The sequence below is a fragment of the Panthera pardus genome, unplaced genomic scaffold, assembly GCF_024362965.1.
Source record: "Panthera pardus isolate Hobbes unplaced genomic scaffold, ASM2436296v1 HiC_scaffold_18, whole genome shotgun sequence".
Classification (NCBI taxonomy): Eukaryota; Metazoa; Chordata; class Mammalia; order Carnivora; family Felidae; genus Panthera; species Panthera pardus.
The window spans coordinates 9,599,276-9,622,755 of record NW_026526743.1 but is presented as its reverse complement, the minus strand read 5'-3'; the positions used below and the strand labels follow the sequence as shown (position 1 = coordinate 9,622,755).

The following is a 23,480-nucleotide window of genomic DNA, read 5'->3' as shown; positions in this document are numbered from 1 at the left end:
CGCGAGAGCCCAGGTTCCCGAGCGGCAGGAAGGTGGAATTTTTCCAGCCAATAGGAGCGAGCCACGCCCTGCGAGGGCGCCTATAAAAGGCAGGTGCCAGCGGCCAGTCTGCACTTGGGAGACCTGGCGGTGCAGGGAGAAGGCCGTCCCCGGGGGCTTCCAGATGGACTCTGGAACTGAAGGCTCAGAGCCCCGCAGCTCATCCGTGCGACACCCCACTGACCGGCCGCCCTGCCACCAGAACTCGTTCACAGAAAGCGGCCCAGATGTGGAGGAGAAAGCACTGGAAGAGAAAGAGGAGACGTTACTGTCGCCGTTGAGAGAGAGCCGCACCCAAAGGCGAGGTAGAGGTCGGGTGGTTTGTGTGGGGGGGCTGGAAGGAGGGGTAGGGGTCAGGGTTGTATTCGGAAATCGGTGGCAGGGAGCATCACCCAGCTCCAGGGAGGCTTTGAGAAACGGGGCATTGACCCCCCGGGCCCAACTTGCTCAGGTTCACCTCGGACCCTGGCTGAACAGGCTGTGTTGAGAGAACCGTCCACAAATCGGGGTCTGGGATGGACTAGAGGGTTCTGCGGGCCTCGAGAGAGGCCACTGGCGCAAACGGCCTCTTTTCCCCCAGGGCCAGAGCCCAAGACCGAGGAGGAGGATCCCAGGGAAAGTGAGCCCAAAAGGGACAGCTGCATTTCCGGATCAGGTGAGAGCTGGTTTTGCTGGGGAGGGGGCACAGGACGTGGGGCGGCTCAGTCTCCCCGGTCAGGGAACTGGAGCTCGGTGGCACCCTCGCACATCCTGGGCTCTAGGAAGAGCTGGGAGCCTGGCCTTGGTTGCCAGCCCCGGTCCTCGCGTGTGCAGGACGGATTAGGGCCGCGAGGGGTCGGCCCGAGGCGGCCACAGAACCTTTGGCCTTGTCCGCAGAATCGGAAGGCTGCTCCAGCTGGGAGGGCTCCGGCAAGAGGAAAGTCACTTCCAGCGACAGCACCTGCCCCCCGGCAGCAGGTAGGATCTTGCTTTGGGGCGGAGGTGCGCGGAGAGGAAGGCAGGTCAAGCACGCGGGGCGTGGGCACAGAGGGTTGTTGAGGGGCTGCATCGGGTGAGGAGGCCCTGGAAGCCAGGGAGCTCTGGGGGACCCGTGCCGGGCCTGGCCTCGCCTCGTCCCGGAGCCGGGGCAGGAAGGCTTGGGAGACCGGCGGGGTTCACCCGAGGGGGTGGGGTCCCCGGGACTCCAGCTGGCGGGGCGCTCGGCCACGTGCTGCCTCCGCAGGGGCCTCTCCAGCAGGTGAGCGCAGTGTGACTCCGGGAAAGAGGAAACGGACGACGCCGGACTCGGGCCAGGGCAGCGAGAGCGAGGAGACCGCGGGTGCCCGGCGCCGGAGACGCGGGGCGCGGGGCGCCGGGCGCGGCCGGCGGAGCAGGCGCGGGTCCCCGGGAGACCGGCCGCCCCCACTTCGGAAGAGGCTGGTGACCGCCGTGCGCGCCCTGTCTGAGGCGGTCCGTCAGGACGTGGCCGGGGCGTGGGAGCAGCGGGAGCGTTCCCCGCTGACCTGGGAGCAGCGCTCGGGGCTCGGGCGGCTCTGGGCGCCTCTGGGCGCGGCCTTGCAGACCGTCTACACCATGGCCAACCAGGCGGCCTACGTCTTCCCTGCAGAGAGCTGGCTCGTCCCAGCCCCGCCGCCGGGCCCCCGGGCTCCAGCTGGGGATACAGGAGAAGCCCGGGGCTCCCCCCGCGACGGACACGGGGCCTCCCCTCCGCGGGTCGGGAGCGAGGCCGCCCGCGCTCCGTCAGGCACCCGCGCTGCCGCAGAGCTGCGCGCGCAGCCCCCGGGGCGAGACCAGGGCCCCGCTACCGCCCACACTGCGGGTACCGCGCGTGTCAGACTTGGGGCGCTGGGAGCAAAGGCACTGCCAACACCGAGTGCGGAGCTGACGAGCTCGCGTCCGATTTCGTGTTAGGCACTGTGGTGTGTTTTGAGGGTCTTAGGACGGCCGAGCATTATTTCATGATGAGAACAGGTATCGGGGTGTAATTCCTATGTTGTTGCCCACGTCTCGCCAAGTAAACATACTTCTCTCCTCCCCTTTGATCCGAAAAGGCGCTAAGTCTTGGGTCCCCTGCCTCCAGTCTTGGAGGACTGAAGCCGCAGGCCTGGGGGAGCATCTATGTGGCGGGATGGTTGTACTGTTCGGTTTGGTGAAGTCACCACGTCGGTTTGTCCTTCGCTTTTCAGTTACTTTTCAGTTACTATATGAAACCTGGTTCAAGATACATTAGTGTTATTGACCGTATGTGCTTATTCTCACAGCTGGCTCATATGCCAAATTTTAAATTTTCTTCTATTTTGCAGATTTCAAGTTATCCTATTTATGAGAGGATATTAAATCCAAGATAGATGCTGTCATTTTGTATATATTTTATGTACTTTCCAATTTGTATTTTACACTGGGATCATGTAGTCTTTCATCTATAAATGTGCAGAATTTTATGTAAGCAAAATAAACCTTTTTCCGTGTTGTCTTGTCCTTTGGTTCCTAATTTCTACGTAACAGCGATAAAATAAAAATGCAGCTCATGGATTGTAGGTGTTAGATAATTTCATATTTATCTAGATGGAGTTTGTTTTATGGCAAGTGAGGGTTAGGAAGGAGGCTGTTTTCTTTTCACCTCTACTGCATTTCCACCTTGACTTTCCTACACCTAGCAGCTCATATTGTAGGACGGGGATAGCAGTTAATTATCCCACTGAATGGGGCAATTCAATTATAACATATTATAAATCAGTTTGAACCCATGCCCTGACTTCAAATTATACAAAACAAGTGCCTGCATGTGTACAAAAAATTACAATTGGCAAGTTGCATTTGGGGATTGGAGGTACAATTACCAAAGGATGAAAAGTAAAATTTTTAAATAATAAAATAATACAACAAAATAAAATAGAAAACAGAACACCTGGGAATAAATCCAATAAAAATGTATCTAGTGTATATGAGAAACCATATAAGATTTCAGAAATATATGAAAGTAGACATAAACAAATATAAAATCACATCATTGTTCTTAGATAGAAAAACTCCATATTATCAAACATCAATTGTCCCTAAGCTAATTTATAAATTTAATTTGTTTCTGAAACAGATACCACCAGTTCCTTATTGAATCCAAGCATGTTATTACAAAAAAAAAATCTCTACAGCTGAAAATACAAATAAAAATATGCAAGAAAACTCTGAAAAAGAAAAAAAGATGAGGGTAAACTTTTAGTTAAGCAAGAGCTCCAGAGATCTCCTGTACAACATTGCACATATAGTCATCAATGTATTTGTACACTTAAAAATCCATTAAGAGTGGGGCAAGTGGACATGCACCCCAATGTTTAGAGCAGCGCTATGGACAATAGCCAAATTATGGAAAGAGCCCAAATGTCCATTGACTGATGAAGGATAAAGAAGTGGTATATATATGCAATGGAGTACTACTCAGCAATCAAGAAGAATGAAATCTTGCCGTTTGAAACAATTTGGATGGAACTAGAGTGTATTATGCCAAGCAACATAAATGAGAGAAAAACAAACATGATTTCACTCATGTGGAATTTGAGAAACTCAACAGATGAACATAGGGGAAAGGAAGGGAAATTAAGATAAAAACCAAGAGGGAGGCAAACCATAAGGGATTCTCAAGTACAGAGAACAAACTGAGGGTTGCTGGAGAAGGGGTGTGTGGGGGGAATAGGTTTTGGGTGATGGGCATGAAGGAGGGCACTTTTTGGGATGAGCACTGGGTGCTATGTGTAAGAGATGAGTCACTGGGTTCTACTCTTGAAGCCAAGACTACACTTATGTTAACTAAAATTTAAAAAATAAAGAGGGGTGCGTCTGGTGACTTAGTTAAGCGTCTGACTTTGGCTCAGGTCATGATCTCATAGTTCATGAATTTGAGTCTGCATTGGGCTCTTTGCTGTCAGCAAGGAGCCCACTTCAGATCTTCTGTCCCCCTCTCTCTCTGCCCCTCCGCAGCTCATGCTCTGTCCCTCTCTCTCAAAAACAAACATTTTTAAAAATCCATTATAGGGTAGATCTCATTTTTAAGTATTCTGAAAAACAAAGAAAAAAGAAAAAATGGATAGGCAGCTCTATGAAACATGTTTCTTAAATAAGACTGATAGATGAGTAGAGATAAGAATTGAAAAATAGACCAAAGTATATGAGGTTAATAAGCAATGAGAAATTGGGGATGACATCATTAATACTTGGAGTTTGGTAGTTGATATTACTTGATATTACTATCACAAAGGTAAGAAATTGATTTACTCTTCACATCCTATAATAAGGTAAAGGTCCAATGAAAAGTACAACTGCATGTTAAAAAACAAAAAGCTTATTTTCATTGCAGACTCTGCCTATTAAATGGAAATAAAAAATACACTCACTCCTTCCTGTTAGAACAGTTGGCTCAGTGTGAAGGTCATGGCAGTCAGTACATGCAGGAGGGAGGCAGCCAGATCTTAAGGTCTGGGTTTATGATTCCACAACCTCCCCTTCCTGAAGAAATAATCATTTCATCCAGAACTCCAGTGAGAGCACAGGTTTGGGGAACTGAGAATATTGAAAAGCTTTTCTTCCTCCCAGTTGCTACTTGCCAAAAACCAATTATAAGTTCCAAATTAGCATCTCTCAGGTGTTTGGGAGAAGCTCTCTCTTTTCCACAAGCCCTGGAGGTAGACAAGTAAGTGTTCAAGAGGAGGGCAGGAAATGCTGAGGTCTGATAGATGAGGGACTGTTGAGGAAACACTTGAATTTCAATGGATTCTCTGCTCTCTTGAGAAATTCTACCCCAAATAGAGTTGTTTCTAATATTCAGACCACTCAGGTGACCTATCATATAAGTTATAAGCATAGAAATGAAATCAAAGTATATGCAAAGGATTTTCAGAGTTACAATCAAAGAACATGCCAACAATGATTTACATCAGGGATCACTGGATTATTTGCACAACTCAGTGCCAATATATTTGGAAGTGTACATGACGTGGAAATTTGTTAGGAAGATATGCTTTACCAATATTGATCTCCCTAGTGTTAACAGGAAGTCTAAACAGAACAATATCTACAAAAAGGGAGAAGTTTCTGAGACCCTCACAAATAAAAGCACCAGGATCAGATGATGAAATGGGCAGATTCAATAATTCCTTTAATGCTCAGATAAGACAATACTCATTTAAATTAATTTTTAAGATGTTTAAATTTATTTTGAGAGAAAAAGAGACAGCGATAGAGTATAAGCATGCAAGTGGGGGAGGGGGGCAGAGAGAGAGGGAGAGAGAGAATCCCAAGCAGGTCCGGACTGTCAGTGCAGAGCCTGACACAGTGCTGAGTATCACCAAATGTGAGATCAGGTCCTGAGCCAAAATCCAGAGTCGGAGGTGTAACCAACTGAGCCACCCAGGGGCCCCAATACTCATTTAAATAGCATTTGATGGTTATATCTTTCCACGCCTGTATTTTTGCTGAGTTTTCAGTCATCAGCTCTAATTGCCTTTATTACTAAAAAAAAATTTTTTTTTACATTTATTTATTTTTGAGAGACAGAGCACAAGTTGGGGGAGGTGCAGAGAGAGAAGGAGACACAGAATCCCAAGCAGGCTCCAGGCTCTGAATCGTCAGCACAGAGCCCGATGCGGGGCTTGAACTCACAAACCGTGAGATCAGGACCTGAGCCGAAGTCAGATGCTTAACCGACTGAACCACCCAGGCGCCCCTAATTGACTTTATTATTAAGAAACATGAGTTCAAACTAATCCTTTGTTTTCCCTACCATAAATACACAAATACTCCCCATGTCTAAGTCAGACATTAGAACCATAATGGTGGACAATCCTTAGTTCACAAATACAAATACATACACATTACACATAGATGCAAACACATGTGCATATGCACAACATAATACTCAAATGCACAGCCATATACCCTCACACAATCACACCCTCATACACTCCATAGCAAACTCACACTCATGCACATGCTCATCAAACACAAGCACACACATTTACACACTCGCCTGTACTCCCACATTCCCAGTCCCGTGTGATTATATTCAAAGGGTCTGCATGCACATGTGTATCTCGACAATGTGCTCATATGTTGGAAGAATACAGGCATCTCCTGACCTTGGATGCCAGACAATAGAGGCACTTTCCACCTCTTTTACTTCTTCCATCCCTACAACAACCCCAAAGATGATTATTTACCACGTGAAATGTCTTAAACTGCTGTGAGCATTGCCACTGCAGGTCCAGGAGAATGGGGCCGAGTTGGAAGGTTGCAGGTGTGTTAGAGCAGGGTCCAAATGAGGCCAGAGGGAGGGGGTTATAGGCAGTGTGCAGAGAGCATGGGAGCGCGGAGGGATAGATGGAAAACTCTTCAAAGGCATATGATGCCATAGTACTTGGTAAATACAGATAGGGACAGAAAAGCAAGGGGGAAAGGCTAAAATGCACCCTGAAGTATGGGGTCAAAGTCAGGGACATCAGTATGAGCACAGAGTTGGCTGTAGATACGCAAGTAAAATCACTATGAAAAATAATTCAGTAAGCTAATAGGATATAATATTGATATACAAAAAAAAAAAAAGGGCTCATGAAATAAATAGCTTTAAAAAAATAAAATGAAATAAACTGACCAGGAATGAACCTAACAACAATGTGTAAAGCCAATATGTAGGAAAAAAATAAAACATTCCTGAAATATATGAAAGTAGAAGTAAATGAATGTAAATTTATATAATGTTCTTGGGTAGAAAAACTCATTATAAAAAGGTCAATTCTCCTTAAGCCAATTTATAAATTTAATTGGATCCTGATATAGATACCATCAGTTAGTTTTTCAAACTAGCAGTGTTATTGCAAAAACCTTACAGAATAATGAATAAGAATAGCCACAAAAACTGTAAACAAAACAAGACAAAACAAAAAAAAAAAACAAAAAACCACACCAAAATGAGTATGGTTATCCTCCTGAGATGTTTATTTATGAACAGGGTATTGTATCAGTGAAGTTAAAAATTCAGAAGTATGTCAAAGTGCACAAGAAAAGTTAATAACCAGTAAAAACTAAAGTGGGGATGACATCATTAATGCTTGGTATTTGGGAAATGGGAATTCCTATCAAAGTGTCCATAAATGGTCTTTTCTCTACATCCTACAGAAAAATAAAGGTCAAACAAAGAAGTCTATAGGGTAAAAAATAATTAAAACATGGTTAAATTCCTCACAAGACTTGCTTCTCTCTCTCTCAATAAACTGTTTTTAAAAATCTAATTTTAAAGTATAAAGTAGTCTTCCAAAATAACTGAGAACAAAGATTTTTAAAAATTGAAATTGCAATGATATTTGGCAATTAAAGACTTAAGCAAAATGCAGGTACCATCTGGTAGGTCTCAAAGGCGTTTGGATTTATAGTTCATCTCGAGAGGTGTGGATTCGAATATCAAATTTAAAGAGAGAAAAATGGATGAACACTCATAGAGGCAGAAATGTTTGTTCCTTTAAAGCAACGTGCCAGCCCTCCGCCCCCACAGCCCAGGGCCTGGAGAGGAACGCCAGGGAACGCAGTCCAGCAAATGGAGGGCAGAAGTGACAATTCAGTGAAAAGCTCTGATGCGGGGTTAGTACCAAATTGCACATTCGCCACAGAAGAGTTTTGCATTTCGCATTCTAGCGTCCATCACCGACACTGACCACCCCGGCTTTTTGCCTCATTAAACAAGGAGCTGTCATGTCCAGGTCTCAGTGGACCCACGAGGACCTCCGGCCCCAGGTCCCCGTGCTGCTACGCCTCCCTCGCTGGCCGCACGTCTCCACCTGTCGCTACAAATGTTTCCCTGGGCACCGTGCTCAACCTGTCAAATACCACTGCTCCCAACAGAAGCGGCCCACCCTTCCCTAACGTTGTACCCAGCCTGGCTCCAAACGACACCAGCGGGATTGGAAGGAATCCAAAAGCAGAGCTCGAAACCGCCGGGGAGAAAGGACAAACAGACTGGCAGACGCAGGGAAAGGGACGGTGGGCAGGCCGGGATCCAGTGACTCAAGCCCCGGCTCCCAACCTTCGCGTCCTCGACCCGCCTCCGCCCCGCCCCACGACGCACGCGCACGCGCGCTTTTCTAGAGACCCGGAAGCGGATCGCGCGGAGCAACGGGCACGCTCGGGTGAGTGAGTCTCCGTTTTTCTGGTTCTTACCAGCGGTCGCGCTCATCAAACCCCTCCTCCACACCCAGGTTTCGGGGTCACCTGGTAAGGTAAAATCCTGGAACCCACTCGTCCCTCTCGCCGGAAGTTCGTCCCTTTTGCTTCTCGCGTTGTGTCCATAAGACTTTCCGAGCCCTGTCGCTTGGTTCGGGTACCGAGTGTCTGCGTTCCTTTCCGGTTAAAATCGCTCAGAGGCAAGTACGGGCCCCAGGCCCACTGCCTTTGGCCGTCTATCGTATGTTGGAACTATTCTTTGATGTCTGGTAAATAACTTTATAGTATTTCATTACACAGGCGTTAAGCATGTTGATGATCTTTTAACATTCAAAAGCTAGTTTAGTCAGTTAATTTAATACTCAACAGTTCTCTTCTTCTCTTAAGTTATCTTGTACATTACCGAGTTCTGAGCTGAAGTCTCCAACTAAGTAGATGTTCTCCTCAAGTCCCCTTTGTCTTTTCAGTACAGATGTTGATGGATGGGCTGGATTGATGTGGAACTTTGTTCCAGCAGAGCCCATCCGTTCATGATGCAGAGACTGCTCAGACCTCATCTCCACAGGTGACCCTTTTTCATGTTTTCCAGGACTAGTTACTATTTGTAATTTAATATAGTTGTTCTGAAAAAAGGAATTAAATGCTTGGGTTTGATTACACCCATGAAAGAGAAGCTTCTCTTGTTTCAGGAATATGAAAGGTTATGATCTGGAATTAGGACAAGCCCTTTCCACTTAAACATGTCAAGGCCACCATTTCAGAATTTACTTATACCCAGTTCTGCTCACTCCACTCAGACTTAAGGGTAACTTGGTAAAGTAACTCTTCCTGTGATCCCCAGGGCACCCACCTTTAACATGAGTCGATAGACCAAGAATTCTGAACATGAGCTAATAAGATCCCTGAAATGATCCCTGAAATGATTGGGTGTGTGTTTGTCTTTGGCAGTTTTCTGGGAGAGGGTGTGCAGTTATCATTAGACTTTACAATGTGACCCAGTTCCAAAAATAATGAAAACCACTAGGAAAGAGGCAGGAGCATAGTCTTAGAGACAGAGGCACGCCTCTGTCAGCTTCACCCTCTTTCTGTGTATCCTAGCTAAATCTTAAAAATTTGATCATCTCGTCTTTTGACATTAAACCTTCTTACAGCTTGCCATCACCAGCAGGACAAAGATCTAAACTCTCCGTATGGCTACCAGGGAGCTCTGGACCTGGGGTGGCCTTTAAGAATTGTTCTAAATTGATGGAATGGACAGGATTCTGTGTCCTGCATCAACCATTCATTGCATGTTGGTTACCTAAGGAGGAGCCAAGAACTTGAATGAGGCACCTCCCTTTGGCTCAGTGTCAGGTAGACAGAGGACAATTCAGTTGCAGTAGAGTATGTAGGTTTCAGCAGGAGGGGAGGGCTTTCTGAAGAAATGGATGAAAATGCACTTGGAGAACTCCATATAGGAGTTTATTATCCCTGTATCCCTCCTGTTGCAGTTGGCAGCAAAGGACGATCTTTCTCCCATAGTGAGGTTCTCCCTATATGTATATTATGGCAGAAGAAGGGGTTATGATGATTCTAAACATTAAGCAACATAACTTTTTGTCACGCAGTATAACCTTACCTGAGAAAGAAGACCAGAAGAGGGAAAAAAGGAGGAATGGCTCTTTTCCAGGTAAAAGTCATATTTTTCATTGATTGTTCTTCCTAAAATGTCACATTTTGGACTTGTTAATCTTCGTCTCCAAGGTATCCTGCCTACAATGTTTACTCCCACCCAGGGCCTTCTCCCACTCTCCTGTCATCTCCATGCAGATTCCATCTCACTGTGACCCAGTGACATAGAACTTAATGAAAAGGCTCATTTTAGGTGGTAATCCTGTGAAAGATTTTCTATATAGGCAAGGACTGGAAAATGGGAGTAGGCTTTGTGGTGTCCTTGGAGTTGGGCAGTAAGGATTCTTCAGAGACCCCTTCTGGATCGTTTTCAGCTCATATAAACCAGGATTAAAGAGATTACATATGTTAGTAATGTATTAATGTGCACAAGTACCTGAGAAACCCTGGAAAGTAAGACTGACAGGGTAGATTTGCTTTGTCTTATTTTACAAATACCTTTTGACGTTAAAGAAGGGAGTCCTTGTGCTTCTGACTCCAAAGTATTAATTCTTTGGAATAGAGTGGGAAGTTCAATGTAGGAATAAGGAATACAGAGAGTGTTTTATTTTATTAACATAATTGATTTTAAAGTGTAGAATCAACCTACTTGTGTAACAGTAAGTGTTCTTTAAATTAGAGTATTTTTTTATTTTTTATTTTTCTAATGTTTATTTTTGAGGGCGAGAGAGCAGGGGTGAGCAGAGAGAGAGGAGGAGGACGGGGGATCTGAAGTGGGCCCTGTGCTGACAGCAGCAACCCTGATGTTGGGCTTGAACTCATGAACTGTGAGATCATGACCTGAGCCCAAGTCAGCTGCTCAACCAACTGAGCCACCCAAGCGCCACATATTATTTATAGCACATCCATCTCATACAGACCATGGTGTTCATTTAGGAAATGTTACACTGCACATTTTTTAGATAGAAATGTTTAATTTAGCCAGACGTAGCTGCAGAACCTTCTGTCATCAGGGAGGCTGGTGCTAAATTTTCATTTTACTAATTGTTAAATATTATTTTTATTTTTTATTTTTTTGTATTAAATCCTTCTAGTATGTATTTTTGTGGTTCAGTTCCACAGAGTGATGCAGTTTAGAAACTAAGAAGTAAATATACCCTTGCCTGTCATATCTTCCATCATCACTGATTGTCTTCATTGGGAACTGATGTTCTCTTTAGTGCAAATCTTCTAAAAATGCATTTATATGTTGTAATGAGATTTTAGAATATATTCTCCAGCAAATGTTTAATCATCATATTTTATTCTACAAATTGAAATATTTACATACCATATGTCTTGAAGTTGTTTTCATGTTAGGAAACATAGAGATAACTGCTTTTTTAGATCCTCATTGGAACATTCTCTAAATGCAGATACATGAGTCCTTTACAATTTCTTACTGTTTCAAAGAATGCCATGGTGGCTGCTTCTACCAGGCTGACATCACTACAGATATCTAAGGATATCTTAAGATTGTACTTCTTCACTGTGATTAACCAGATTAATGATGGTCTTTCTGAGGAAGCACAGACATTCCACTTAGTAAATAAAGATTTTAAACCAACTGTCTTGAACATCCTCAGGTAAAGGAAAACATGGAAGAAGTAGAACAGTGTTTCAACAAATAGAAAATGTCAATAAAGAGATAGAAATTATAGTAAAGGGATGGAATAGAAATTCTGGAGTTAAAAAAGTATAAACACCAAAATTGAGAATCCACTAGAGAGTTCATCAACAGACAGACAATAAGAATAAAGAATCCGTGAACCTAAACATAAGTTAACTGAAATTATCAAGTGTGAGCAGAAGAAAGGGGACAAAAACAGAATAAAAGGGAAAAAAAAAAGAAGAAAAATGAACAGAGACTAAAAAACCACTATCAAGAATACTGATATACATGTAATAGGAATCCCAGAAGGAAAGGATAAAGAAGAAAGGACAGAAAGAATATTTGAAGAAATAAGAGCTGAAAACTTGCCAAATTTATCAAAAACAACCTACACATCCAAAAACTCAATGAACTTCAGCTATGACAGATGCATGGAGATCCCTGGCAAGCACATAATCAGTCAACTTTTATAAGACAAAGGAGTGAATGCTGAACGTAGCAAGACAGAAACAACTTCTCATGTACTGGGCTTCTCAAGAAGTTTAACAGCCTATTTCTCTTCAGAAACTGTGGAGGCCAGGAAGCAGTCTCCTGTGGTATTAAAAGTTTGAAAGATTAAAAAAAAAACCTGTCATGAATTCCTTACGAGGCTAACTATACTTCAAAATTGATAGTGATATTAAGAGACTCCTAGAGGAACAAAAGCTGAGGGAGTTCACACTTACAGACTTAGCCTACATGAAATACCAAATGGAGTTCCTCAGGCTGAAATGGATGAAACCTAGTAAAGGTAGCTACATAAGTAAATATAAAAGCCAGTATTATTATGTTTTTGTTTTCTAACTCAGTTTTTCCTATGTGTCTTAAAAGACAAATGTGTAAAACAATAATAAAAATCTGTTCTTGAGTGTATAAAACATCTGTTCACATCTCTTACAAATAATTTTTGACAGTAAGAACATGAAGGGTGACTGTATAACAACAGTTGTTTGTATGCTATTAAAGCTAAATTAGTATCAACTGAAATTCAAATATTTTTGGTTTAACATGTAAACTGTAATCCCCAGGATAACCACGCCGAAAATAACTTGAAAATAGAAAAATGAACATAAAGGCAATCAAAATAGTATGCACCCACATAGACACCTACAAGAGGAGGAATTATGAAAGAAAATATTAGATATACAAACAACAGATGTTAGAAGTAATTCTTATCAGTAGTAACTTGAAATGTATACAGATTAAACTCTTCAATAAAAGATAAAGGAATTATTTTTTTTAATGTTTTAAAATGTTTGTTTATTTTTGAGAGACAGACATAGCATGAGTGGGGGAGGGGCAGAGAGAGAGGGAGACACAAAATCCGAAGCACGCTCCAGGTTCTGAGCTGTCAGCACACAACCTGATGCAGGGCTCAAACTCACAAACTGAGATCATGATCTGAACCGAAGTTAGATGTTTAACCAACTGAGTTACCCAGGCGCCCCAAGGAATTAGTTTTTAAAAATGATTCCACTCTATGTCTATAAAAGGCTCACTCTGTTTTTTAAAACTCTTTATTTAGAGAGCTTGAGTGGGGGAGAGGGAGGGAGACAGAATCTCAAGCAGGCTTCCCACTGTCAGCCAGAGTCTAATGCGGGGCTTGAACTCATGAACTGTGAGATCATGACCTGACCAAAATCCAGATCATGTGTTTAACTGACTGAGCAACCCAGGTGCCCCAAGCCTCAATTGAGATACACAAATAGGTTCAAAGTGAAGGTGGAAAAAGATTTTCCATGCAGATAGTAATGAAACTTAGTTGGGTACCTACACAAATATCAGACGAAATAGCTTTTAAGTTGTAAAACTGTTACCAAAGATATTGAAGAACATTATGTATTGAAAAAAGAGCCAATCCATCAAGAAGATAAAACAACTATAAACAATATGTACATAACAACAAAGCCCCCAGTTTTTTGAAGCAAAATGGAGGAGATAGTTCTAGTATACTAGCTGGAGACCTCAGTGCTCCCTGTTAATAATGGATAGAACAACCAGACATCAATGATAGAGGACTGTGTGTAAACCAGCTAGATTCAGCGGACATATACAGAATACTGCATCCAACAAAAACTCAAAAATTAGAAGTAGAAGGGAACTTCCTCAATCTAAAAAAGGGTATTATTAAAATTCCATAGTTAACATCATACTGGTGAACAACTGAAAACTTCCCCCTAATACCAAGAACAAAACAAGTGTGCCCATTTTGCCACCGCATATCAACACTGTACTGGAACTTCTAATCAGAGAAAATACAGAGGAAAAATAAATCAAATGTGTCAAAATTGGAAAAGAAATCACACTATATTTGTAGAAGACATGATTTCATATTTAGAAATAAAGAAGCCTCAAACTACCGGTGATAATAAATTCATTGAAATACAGAATACAATATCAACACTCAAAATTCAGTTGCATTTCTGTACAGTAGCCATCAACAACTGGAAATTAAGTAAACAATTCCATTTACATGAGCAAGGAAACAAATGGGAATAAATTTAAGAAAGTAAATGGAAGATTTATACACACTGAAAACTACAAAGTTGCTGGGGAATATTAAAGAAAACCTAAATAAATGTCAAGATATCCTGTGTTTGTGGATTGGAAGACTGTAAAATGAGAGTCCTCTCCAGAGTGATACAAAGAGTAATGCAGTCCTCAGCAAAATCCCAACAGCCTTTTTGGCCTAAATGGGATTCCTGATTCTAAAACTAATACTGAATTGGTAAGGATGCCAAATAACCAAAATAAATGTGAGAAAGAAAATATTGGAGGACCTAGAATTCTTGACATTAAACCTTAACTACAAACGTTGAGTAATCAAAAGTGTAATTCCAGCAGAGGCTAGAAATACAGATCACAGTGATAGAACTGAACTTCCACAAAATAAACCCATACATCTGTAACCCATTCCTTTTTTACAGTAGTGCCAAAAACAGTGGACAAGGACAGTCTCTTAAATGGTGCTGGCACAACTAGATATCCGTGTGAGAATGAAATTGAAACTGCCTTATATAAAGAAATCAATTCAGAATTAATCAAAAGACTGTGTGTAAGAGCTACAAGTATAAAAGTCTTAGGTGAAAACATAGGGGTAAATTTTCATGACCTGAGGGTTGGCAGTGGATTTTTATACATGATCCCACATCAAAAGAGAAAAAGACAAAGTAGATAAATTGGTCATCATCAGAATTAATCATGTCTGTGCACTGAAGGACATGATCACATAGGTGAGGAAATGGGAGGAAATAATTTGCTAATCACATATCTACTAAGGGTCTAGAACTTAGAATGTATGAAGAACTTATACAAATCAACAACCAAAACACAAAAACCCAACTTATAAGTGGTCGAAGCATTTTAATAGACATTTCTCCATACAAGATACACAAATGAAACAAGCACATGAAGAGATGTTTGATGAAAGTAGTCATTAATAAAATGCAAAATCAAAACCACAATGAGATACCATTTCACACCCAATAGGATGACTATTGTAAAAGAACAACAACAACAACAAAGTGTTGGTAAAGATGTGGAGAATGTAGACTCATGACACATTACTGTGAAAGGGTGTATGTGTTGTGGAAAAGACTGTGGCAGATTCTTAAAAAATTAACCATGTGACCCAGTAATTCCACTCCTAGGAAATAACCAAAAGAATTGAAAACAGGTATGCAAACACTTACTTGTACTACAAAGTTCATGGCAAGTTACTAATATTAGCCAAAGGTGATAACAACCAAATGCCCATCAGTAGTTGAGTGAATATGGTCTAGTCCTGCAGTGGAATACTCTGTATCCAGAAGAAAGGAAATGTACCGCTGATACACACTATATCATGGATGAACCTCAAACATTATTCTAAGTGAAAGAAGGCAGATGCAAAAGGTCACATTTTTGACGCCATTCCATTTACATGAAAAGATCCAAAATTGGTAAATCCATAGAGACAAACCCATTCATTAGTGGTTGCCATGGACTGGGGAGTAGGAAGCACCTGCTTAATGGGTAAAGGATTTCGGGCTGATAAAAATGTTTTGGATCTAGACAGAGGTGATGTTTGTGAGTGCACTAAATGCCCCCGAATGGTACTTTTAAAAATGCTAATTTTATGTTAAGTGAAACTTGCTCAAAATTATATTGCATGGATCAAAGAGCACTCACTCCAGCCAAGTCAGTCTTTACACATCTGTGCTTCTCTTGTTTTGTGTCAAATAAGAACACTTTCCCTGTCCACTTGGTGAAATGTGTTTTCCTTTCAGGGGCGGTTGACATTCAGGGATGTGGCCATAGATTTCTCTCAGGAGGAGTGGGAGTGCCTGGACCCTGCTCAGAGGGCCTTGTACAGGGACGTGATGCTGGAGAACTACAGGAACCTGGTCTCCCTGGGTGAGGATAACTTCTCTCCAGAAGTTGGTAATTAACTTTTTATGTCTTTGCATTTTCTATTGAGAGCCCCTGATGTGATCATAAGAGTTTCAAATCCCTATTCTTAAGAGAATGATTGCAGCTGTTTTGATTGAGAATGGAAAGGCATCATAATGTGGCAAATGGACTCTAACTTCCCTTTTCTTCAGAAATTCTGCATTCCTGCTTGTTTAGGTATTTGCAGAACATTAGTAGTCAGAAAAGCTTAAGGGAGGGGACTGGTGAGGATGAGCACTGGGTGTTATTTGTAAGTGACGAATCACTAAATTCTGCTCCTGAAACCAATATTACACTATATATTAACTAAGTAGAATTTAAATAAAAAAATCTGGGAGTTGGGAGAACAGGATTTAAAACCCTTAAATTCTTAGCAAAGTCAAATTTCACTGGCATCTTTAAAGATAAGGCTCAGAGACAATAAGGTTATTGAAAGTTGGGGAAAAGAAGGAAACCTTATGGTGAATTTTCATAAATAACTGATTCTGTGCTTTTGCACTTGTGCTTTTGGTTCAGTAGTTCTTGGAAGAGAACCAGTCTTCTGCATACCTAAAATAATCCTTAAGCATTCAGGCAGTCAGTTAACTTGTTTTGACCTTTTCCAAGGTCAGGCATTTAACTTACAGCACAATCATATTCCCTTAGATGTGCAAGCACAAGCAGCATTCCCACATTGCCCGTTACTCCTTGTGTTTCACTCTTGCTTTTCTGAATCCAGGTCCTGGCCTTTCCTCAGATTTTTCATTGAGCTAAACAAACTATACTGGTATCTCCTGGTATATTAATTTTGAGCACCAAAGCATCTCAGTGTCCACATGTCCTGCCCCTCCCCACACTGTAGAAAGACCCCTATTCATACACAGTACAGATTGCTCAGGAGAGCAGCTTGATTTGGTGTTTAATAATAATGTGTGTTTAATAATGTATGAGGATATGATGAAGGAAACAAGGTCTTTTAACAAATCCGTATATTACAATCTAAAAATTGATCTAGCAGGTTAAGTTAATAAGTAACCACATTTACAGAAAATAATATTCTCTGGAATTCTAAACAATTCTTCCTTGAGAACTAAAGACAGAATTTACATTCCATAAGGAACACACAGTAGGAAAAATGAAAGATATGTTGAGAATCACTGAATTATGAAATACCGTGTTCAGGTAAACACATTTTTATAAAGATTAAGAATTAAGGAAGATAGACATCTGTATGATTTCATGCACAGTTATATAATAGCCAGTGTATGGATGAGCTAATTATGAAGTTTCATTTCATATCCAGTTACATGGGCAAAAAATATGTATAGTGTATAATGTGTGTTTGGAAAAATTACCTTAAAATTAGAGAAATTATTGATATGGAAACATTTATAAAAAGAAAACTTACAAACATTGTATATTACAATATTGTTTGGATACCATACTTGAGAAACTTCCTGTGTTCAGTATAAAGTATTATTTTGGTGTGTAATTATGTAATTTAGTATAAAAGATTTATCTTCCATCTCTATTTGATAGGAATCCCTTCTGATGGATTTGCAATCAAGGAATTATCACCAACAGAGGACATTAATAAAGGCAAATTTTACCACTTAGTGATATTGGAGAGAAATGAAAGTTATGGAATCAAGGATTTTGATCTCCAGGAATCCTGCGAAAATATGCATGAGTTTGAGAGTCAGTGGGGATATGATGCAAGAAATTACAAAGAAGTGCCTTTGACCCATAACAAAAATCTCACTTGTAGAAAAGACCAGCAAGTTAATCAGACCTCAGTTACTCTTCCTGAAAAGCAGAGTGTTTCTGTAAGAAATAATGTGTACCAGTATTTCATGGATGATGAGCCATTTACGAGGAATTTGCTAAAAATGGACAATAACAGAAGTGGTGCTGGAAACCAGTACATAAACTGCATGGAAAATAGAATTGGATTAAGTCTGCAGGCACATCTGGCTGAACTGCAGAGATTTCACAATGAGGAGAAAATGTGTGACTGTAATCCGACTGAGAAGTCTGTCAACAGTGGTTCCTCAGTCTCACCACTTCAAAGAATTCCTCCCAGTACCAAAAACATTTGGAACAAATACAGGAAGGTTTTTAAGTATCCTTTGTTACCTGCACAATACAGGAGAGCATACACTAGAGGAATTTCTTACAAATGTAATGACTGTGGGAAGGCTTTTAGCAAAAGTGCCAACCTCATGAGTCATGAGAGAATTCATTCTGGACAGAGACCTTACAAATGTAATGACTGTGGCAAAGCTTTTACGGACCGTTCAAATCTTATTCATCATAGAAAAATCCATACTGGAGAGAAACCTCACAAATGTAACGAGTGTGGCAAAGCATTTACCCAATTTGGAAACCTTGCTAGGCATCAGAAAACACACACTGGAGAGAAACCACACAAATGTAATGTGTGTGACAAAGCTTTTACTCGAAGTTCAAGCCTTATGGCACATCAGAGAATTCATACAGGAGAAAAGCCTTATAAATGTAATAAATGTGATAAGGCTTTTATCAAACATTCACACCTTTGGGGTCATGAGAGAACTCATACTGGGGAGAAACCTTACAAATGTAGTGAGTGTGGCAAAGCCTTTGCTGAGCGTTCACATCTTACTCAACATAGAAAAATCCATACTGGAGAGAAACCTTACAAATGTAAGGAGTGTGGCAAAGCATTTACCCAATTTGCAAATCTTACTAGGCATCAGAAAACACACACTGGGGAGAAACCATACAAATGTAATGTGTGTGACAAGGCTTTTACCGAAAGTACAAGCCTCATGAGACATCAGAGAATTCATACAGGAGAAAAACCTTATAAATGTAATAAATGTGATAAGACTTTTAGTAAACGTTCAGACCTTTGGGGTCATGAGAGGACTCATAGTGGAGAGAAACAAATGTAACGAGTGTGGCAAAGCCTGTACGAGCATCTTGCTCAGCATAAGAAAATCCATACTGGAGAGAAACCTTATGAATGTAATGAGTGTGGCAAAGCTTTTACGAGGCATCAGAAAATACATGTGAAAAGAAAGAGTATAAACTATATCATGTGTGGTGGTGCTTTTATTCAAAGTTTAAGCTTTGGGTGTCATGGAAGAACTCAAAGTGGAAGGAAACCTTACAGATAAAATAAGCAAGTGATCAAGCCTTACTCAACATCAGAGGTTCCATCCTGGAGAGGAACCATGTGAAACTAATGTATGTGGCAATGCTTATAACCAGGGCTCACATCTCACCTGATATCAGAGTATAAATCTCTGAAAGCACACAAATGGAATGTATGGCAAGGCTTATCCAAAGCTTATACCTTGTGGAACATAATTCTTTCTGGAGAGAAATCTTACAAATGTAATGAGTGTGATCAGACTTTTAAAAATGTACAACTTTGGGGAGGGGATTAAAATAGGCAAATGGGATTAAGAGGTACAGACTTCCAGTAATTAAAAAAATGTGTGGTCTTGAAAGAATTCACATGAAAATCATACAAATGTGTCAAGATATTTACCTCAGGAAACACAATTTATACTGGACAGAAACATTACATGTGTAATGAAGGTGATAATTGTTTAGCCAATTCTCAGTGGACTACAATACGAAAATTCACACTAGGGGAAACTAGGTCTATTTGGAGGATTAGCCAATCTTAGGTGTTAAATTCCACAGAAAATTAAAATTATTTAATGTGTTTCAATGGAATAAGTATATCTATAGAAAGACCTAATCATCTTCTGTTTAAATTTTTTTAAGATTTTATTTTCCTGTCTACACCCAATGTGGACCTCAAACTCACAACCCCAAGATGAAGTCCCATGTTGTTCTGACTGAGCCAGAAAGACACCCCTATAGCTGTTTTTTACTCAATTATTTGAGGTTTCTTGAGGCTACGTTATTATTGATGACTCATAACCTCAAGTTTGGAATCCACTGATGTTATACTCTTACTAAATACATTTCACTTGTCAACCATGGTGGTCTCAGAGAAAGCATCGGTAAGGTTAAAGGAACCTATTTCATTAGGTGGGGCTTAGTCATAGCTATATACCCTGGAAAAATAGGATGCTAATTTTAAGATACATTATAGTATAAATCTGAGACAATGGGAAGTGTTAGGGAATAGATCTAAAACTATTATCTAATTTTCCATGTTTTCTATGGTCATGAGTATTTCTCTAGATTTGTTGATATGATTGAGAGCCTTTGTTGATTATTATAGGAAAGGATTACTCTGTCAGATCATCATGAAACGGTAGGTTGGGAAATTGAAAGAATTACAGTTTCATGTGGCAATGATAGGTTACTAGGGATGGCATTTGGATAGAGAAAATGGAGGGGGAATGATGGTCTCTCCCTCTTTTGAAAGGTAATAGTTGTATTTCATGGATGAATAAAAATTACTCTTATTTTTGGAAACTGAAGAGAAAGTTGTAGAGAACATTTTAATCAAAAGAACCAAAGTAGGCGTGCATAGGTGGCTCAGTAGGTTGTGTCTGACTCAATTTCAGCTCAAGGTTTTGGGATCAACCTCTACATTGGGCTCTCTGCTGAATGTAGATCCTGCTTAAGATTCTCTCTCTCAGCCCCTCTTGCCTACTCATGCTCTCTCTAAGAAATAAAAAAAGAAAAACGCAAAAGTAGTATGCTTGTGAAGGTCTCAAATTTGGCCACTGAAATTGCATTTTGATACCATTTGATTTAGGATATCCTATTTCTCATATCTAAGTAACTAAAATATGAGTATGAGCTTTTGTGTAACCCTAAGTAAATCATGTGCCTTTTATTAGCCCAGGTGCATCACACTTCACTGGGGCATTTCATAATGAACACTAATAATACATCCTTGTGCTCTCTAGGTTGAATGTCATCCACAACATTTTTTTTTTTCATGTTAGATTCAAACCTACAGTTTTGGAAATACATATTCATAAGTTGAATTTGAGTTACATACTCCATAGTATATCTCATATTATTTTTGTGGCTGTAGTGAAAATACCATAGCAATGCAATCTCAAACTCTCACCCTCTAAAGTCTGCCTCCTATTCATGAATATACTCCATATGATTATATTTCTGCACGCTTTTGTGCTGAAATGAGGCCCATGTGTTGTACTATTAACATTAAATGAAAGTAGAAAAGTAGCAGGCATATGGAAAGTATTGGGAAATAGAAAAATTAAGAAGTAAGGGTAAAGATACTGTAAGAAGTCAGAAGAAGTAAGAAGATACTGTAAGAAGTAAGGATAAAGGCACAATCTATATTTTGTGCTGGAGTACTCAGGGACATAATTTGAAAAGATAAATCTTCATGAGTTTACTCTCAAGAATGAGCAACACAATGGGAATCTTGTTTGATAACTAGAAATCTCACATATTTACCCTCTAAAACATTTTTTTGCTTTTGTTTGCATTTGTGCTTACTCCACTGGGACAGGATGTTCGGATGTCAAGAATGATGACTCCGTTCACTCAAGTGTTCGGAGAATGTTGGTTATATAATGACGCTTTCTCGGGAGAGCAGGGCAGACTTCTCAAGTTCTGAAAATGGCTAGAGAAAGCAGGCAATGGTGACTACTTTGTTACGATGCATCCTGTGTGGGGCCAGGGTGATGGTACTCATTGACACTGTGAACTTAGAACTGCTGCGAAGGGAAGGGCCTCTCGGGCTTTATTATTAGCTTGCCCTGCCCAGATGAGCGGAATTAGTAAGAGGTAATGACGCTTCACGGGTACCATTAGTCGGGCATCAAGAGTAGAGTCAGACTCTTCAGTATAAAACTGAATGTTTACTTCTGACTGTCTTGGTTGGGAAAGACCACAATCTTCCTCATGCTAACTACCAACTTCTTTTTCCTGATGCACACATACTGTCCACTGCACAATATGATTGTGGAAAATGGTTGTGAAATACTGTTTAGACAAATTACCAAAGATATTTTTAGACTTGTGATGTCATGATTTTCTATTAAGTTACAGTCTAATATTAATACAGACTCAGAAGTGAGAGAATATTTCCCAACTACAAGCCTTTTATAGATCTCTCACTTTAAGGGAGAATGGAATGAATGGAATCTCAAAATCAGTCCTTCCATTTTTCTACCGAGATACTAGACAGGGAGTGCCTGGGTGGCTCAGTTGGCTAAGCATCCAACTCTTGATTTTTGTCTCAGGACATGATCTCATGGTTCGTGGGATGGAGTCCCAGGTCTTACTCCACACTGAGCATGGAAAAATGAACAAACTTTAAACAACTTTTTAAAAAGGTACTAGAATCAGAATATCTGTAATGAAACTTGGCAAATTAGTTTTACATTCAGGTAAATAAAATCAACTTAAATTCAAAGGAAATCTATAAGAAAACACTGAGGACTAATAACTTTTGACTTATTTGGAACACATATCATACTGGTCATGGGTTGCATGCAATATTATACTCTCCGGATAAAGAACAAAGTCTGCTGATAAAATCTCTCTCATCCCACAGTTATCCTTGACTACCTTGTCATTTAATATTAATAACAGGTATATTTAAATTTGGTCTGCGAAATGTTTACCATCTTTTTCTTTTACCTTCTGTTATTTAGGTGTGACTATGTAGTTTGAAAAGTCCCCAGTATCTTTAATTAATTAGTTAATTTATTTGAGAGAGAGTACATGCAAGTGGGGGACTGGGGCAGAGGGATCTTAAGCAGGCTCCATGCTCACTGCAGAGCTGACACAGGTCTCAATCCCACAACCCTGGGATGTTGCCCTGAACCAAAATCAAGAGTCTGACGCTTGACTGAGCCACCTCACTGCCCCTCTAATATCCTTATCAAAATTACATTATTAAAATGTGTAGCTAATTGGGAAAAACCTCCCGGGATTATTTCCATGTAAATGAGACAAAACCTAATAAAAAAAAGGCCTTTGCCCCTCACCATTCATCCTTCTTGGTCATACAGCGGCCATCCTGCTGTAAGGAGAGAGAGTGCTGAGTGCTAAGGGAGGTGGAACAGGCAGAGAACTGCCCAGGAGACCTGTCCCATCCCAACCTGCATCTCTGGGCTTCCTGTTATGTGAGAATGATAAACCACCTAGTTGTTTCAGCCACTGATTTCCAGGAGGACTGTCACAAATAAGAACTGTCCTACCTGACCAATGAGATTAATATTTGTATTGAGAGTAGAATGGAGCATTTGAGAGGGAATCTTGAATTTAACATTTTGTAGCTGCTACCAAAAGACTGAGGGGGAGGAGCCAAGATGGCAGAACAGCATGGAAGTTTTTTGTGTGTCTCACTTCCGTGAAATACAGCCAGACCAACACTAAACCATCCTGCACACCTAGAAAACTGATCTGAGGATTAACACAACAATGTACAACCTGAACCTCAGAATTCAGCAGGTACGCAGTGTGGAGAGGTGAACTTGGGGAGAGAGAAGCTGCGGAGGGCAGGGAGCCGCTTTTGCGTGTGGAGAGGATGGAGACAGGAGGGGAGAACACTGGAAAAGCACCACTC

The 23,480-nt window shown here is 40.9% G+C and overlaps 2 protein-coding genes across 8 annotated transcripts in view; both read left to right on the top strand.

The window, feature by feature from the left end:
* The window catches only part of LOC109260960 (zinc finger protein 677-like), a 205,703-nt gene that overhangs the window by 144,500 nt on the left and 37,723 nt on the right, over positions 1 to 23,480 (top strand). For 2 of the 7 annotated variants that reach the window (XM_053906245.1, XM_053906243.1), the window contains exon 1: positions 15,858 to 15,964. The exons of 1 other annotated variant lie outside the window; for it this stretch is intronic. Coding sequence is in view for 4 of the 6 variants with exons in the window: in XM_053906242.1 (XP_053762217.1) it covers positions 9,896 to 9,910; positions 15,811 to 15,964; positions 17,492 to 18,888 (1,566 nt within the window). In the remaining 2 variants the exon portion in view is untranslated. 4 more of the 7 variants (XM_053906242.1, XM_053906237.1, XM_053906238.1 and 1 more) reach the window with 4 other exon arrangements.
* Positions 129 to 9,487, top strand: LOC109260958 (protein FRG2-like-1). Its single transcript, XM_053906449.1, has 6 exons — positions 129 to 344; positions 620 to 694; positions 916 to 996; positions 1,262 to 1,858; positions 7,782 to 8,207; positions 9,393 to 9,487. Exons 1-6 carry the CDS (start codon positions 164 to 166, stop codon positions 9,485 to 9,487), a joined length of 1,455 nt encoding a protein of 484 aa, XP_053762424.1. The 5' UTR covers positions 129 to 163.

Coding starts and splice junctions, on each gene's coding strand:
- LOC109260958 (XM_053906449.1), top strand. CDS start 164: ATGGACTCTGGAACTGAAGGCTCAGAGCCCCGCAGCTCATCCGTGCGA. Junction 345..619: donor GAGCCGCACCCAAAGGCGAG/GTAGAGGTCGGG, acceptor CTTTTCCCCCAG/GGCCAGAGCCCAAGACCGAG. Junction 695..915: donor CAGCTGCATTTCCGGATCAG/GTGAGAGCTGGT, acceptor CCTTGTCCGCAG/AATCGGAAGGCTGCTCCAGC.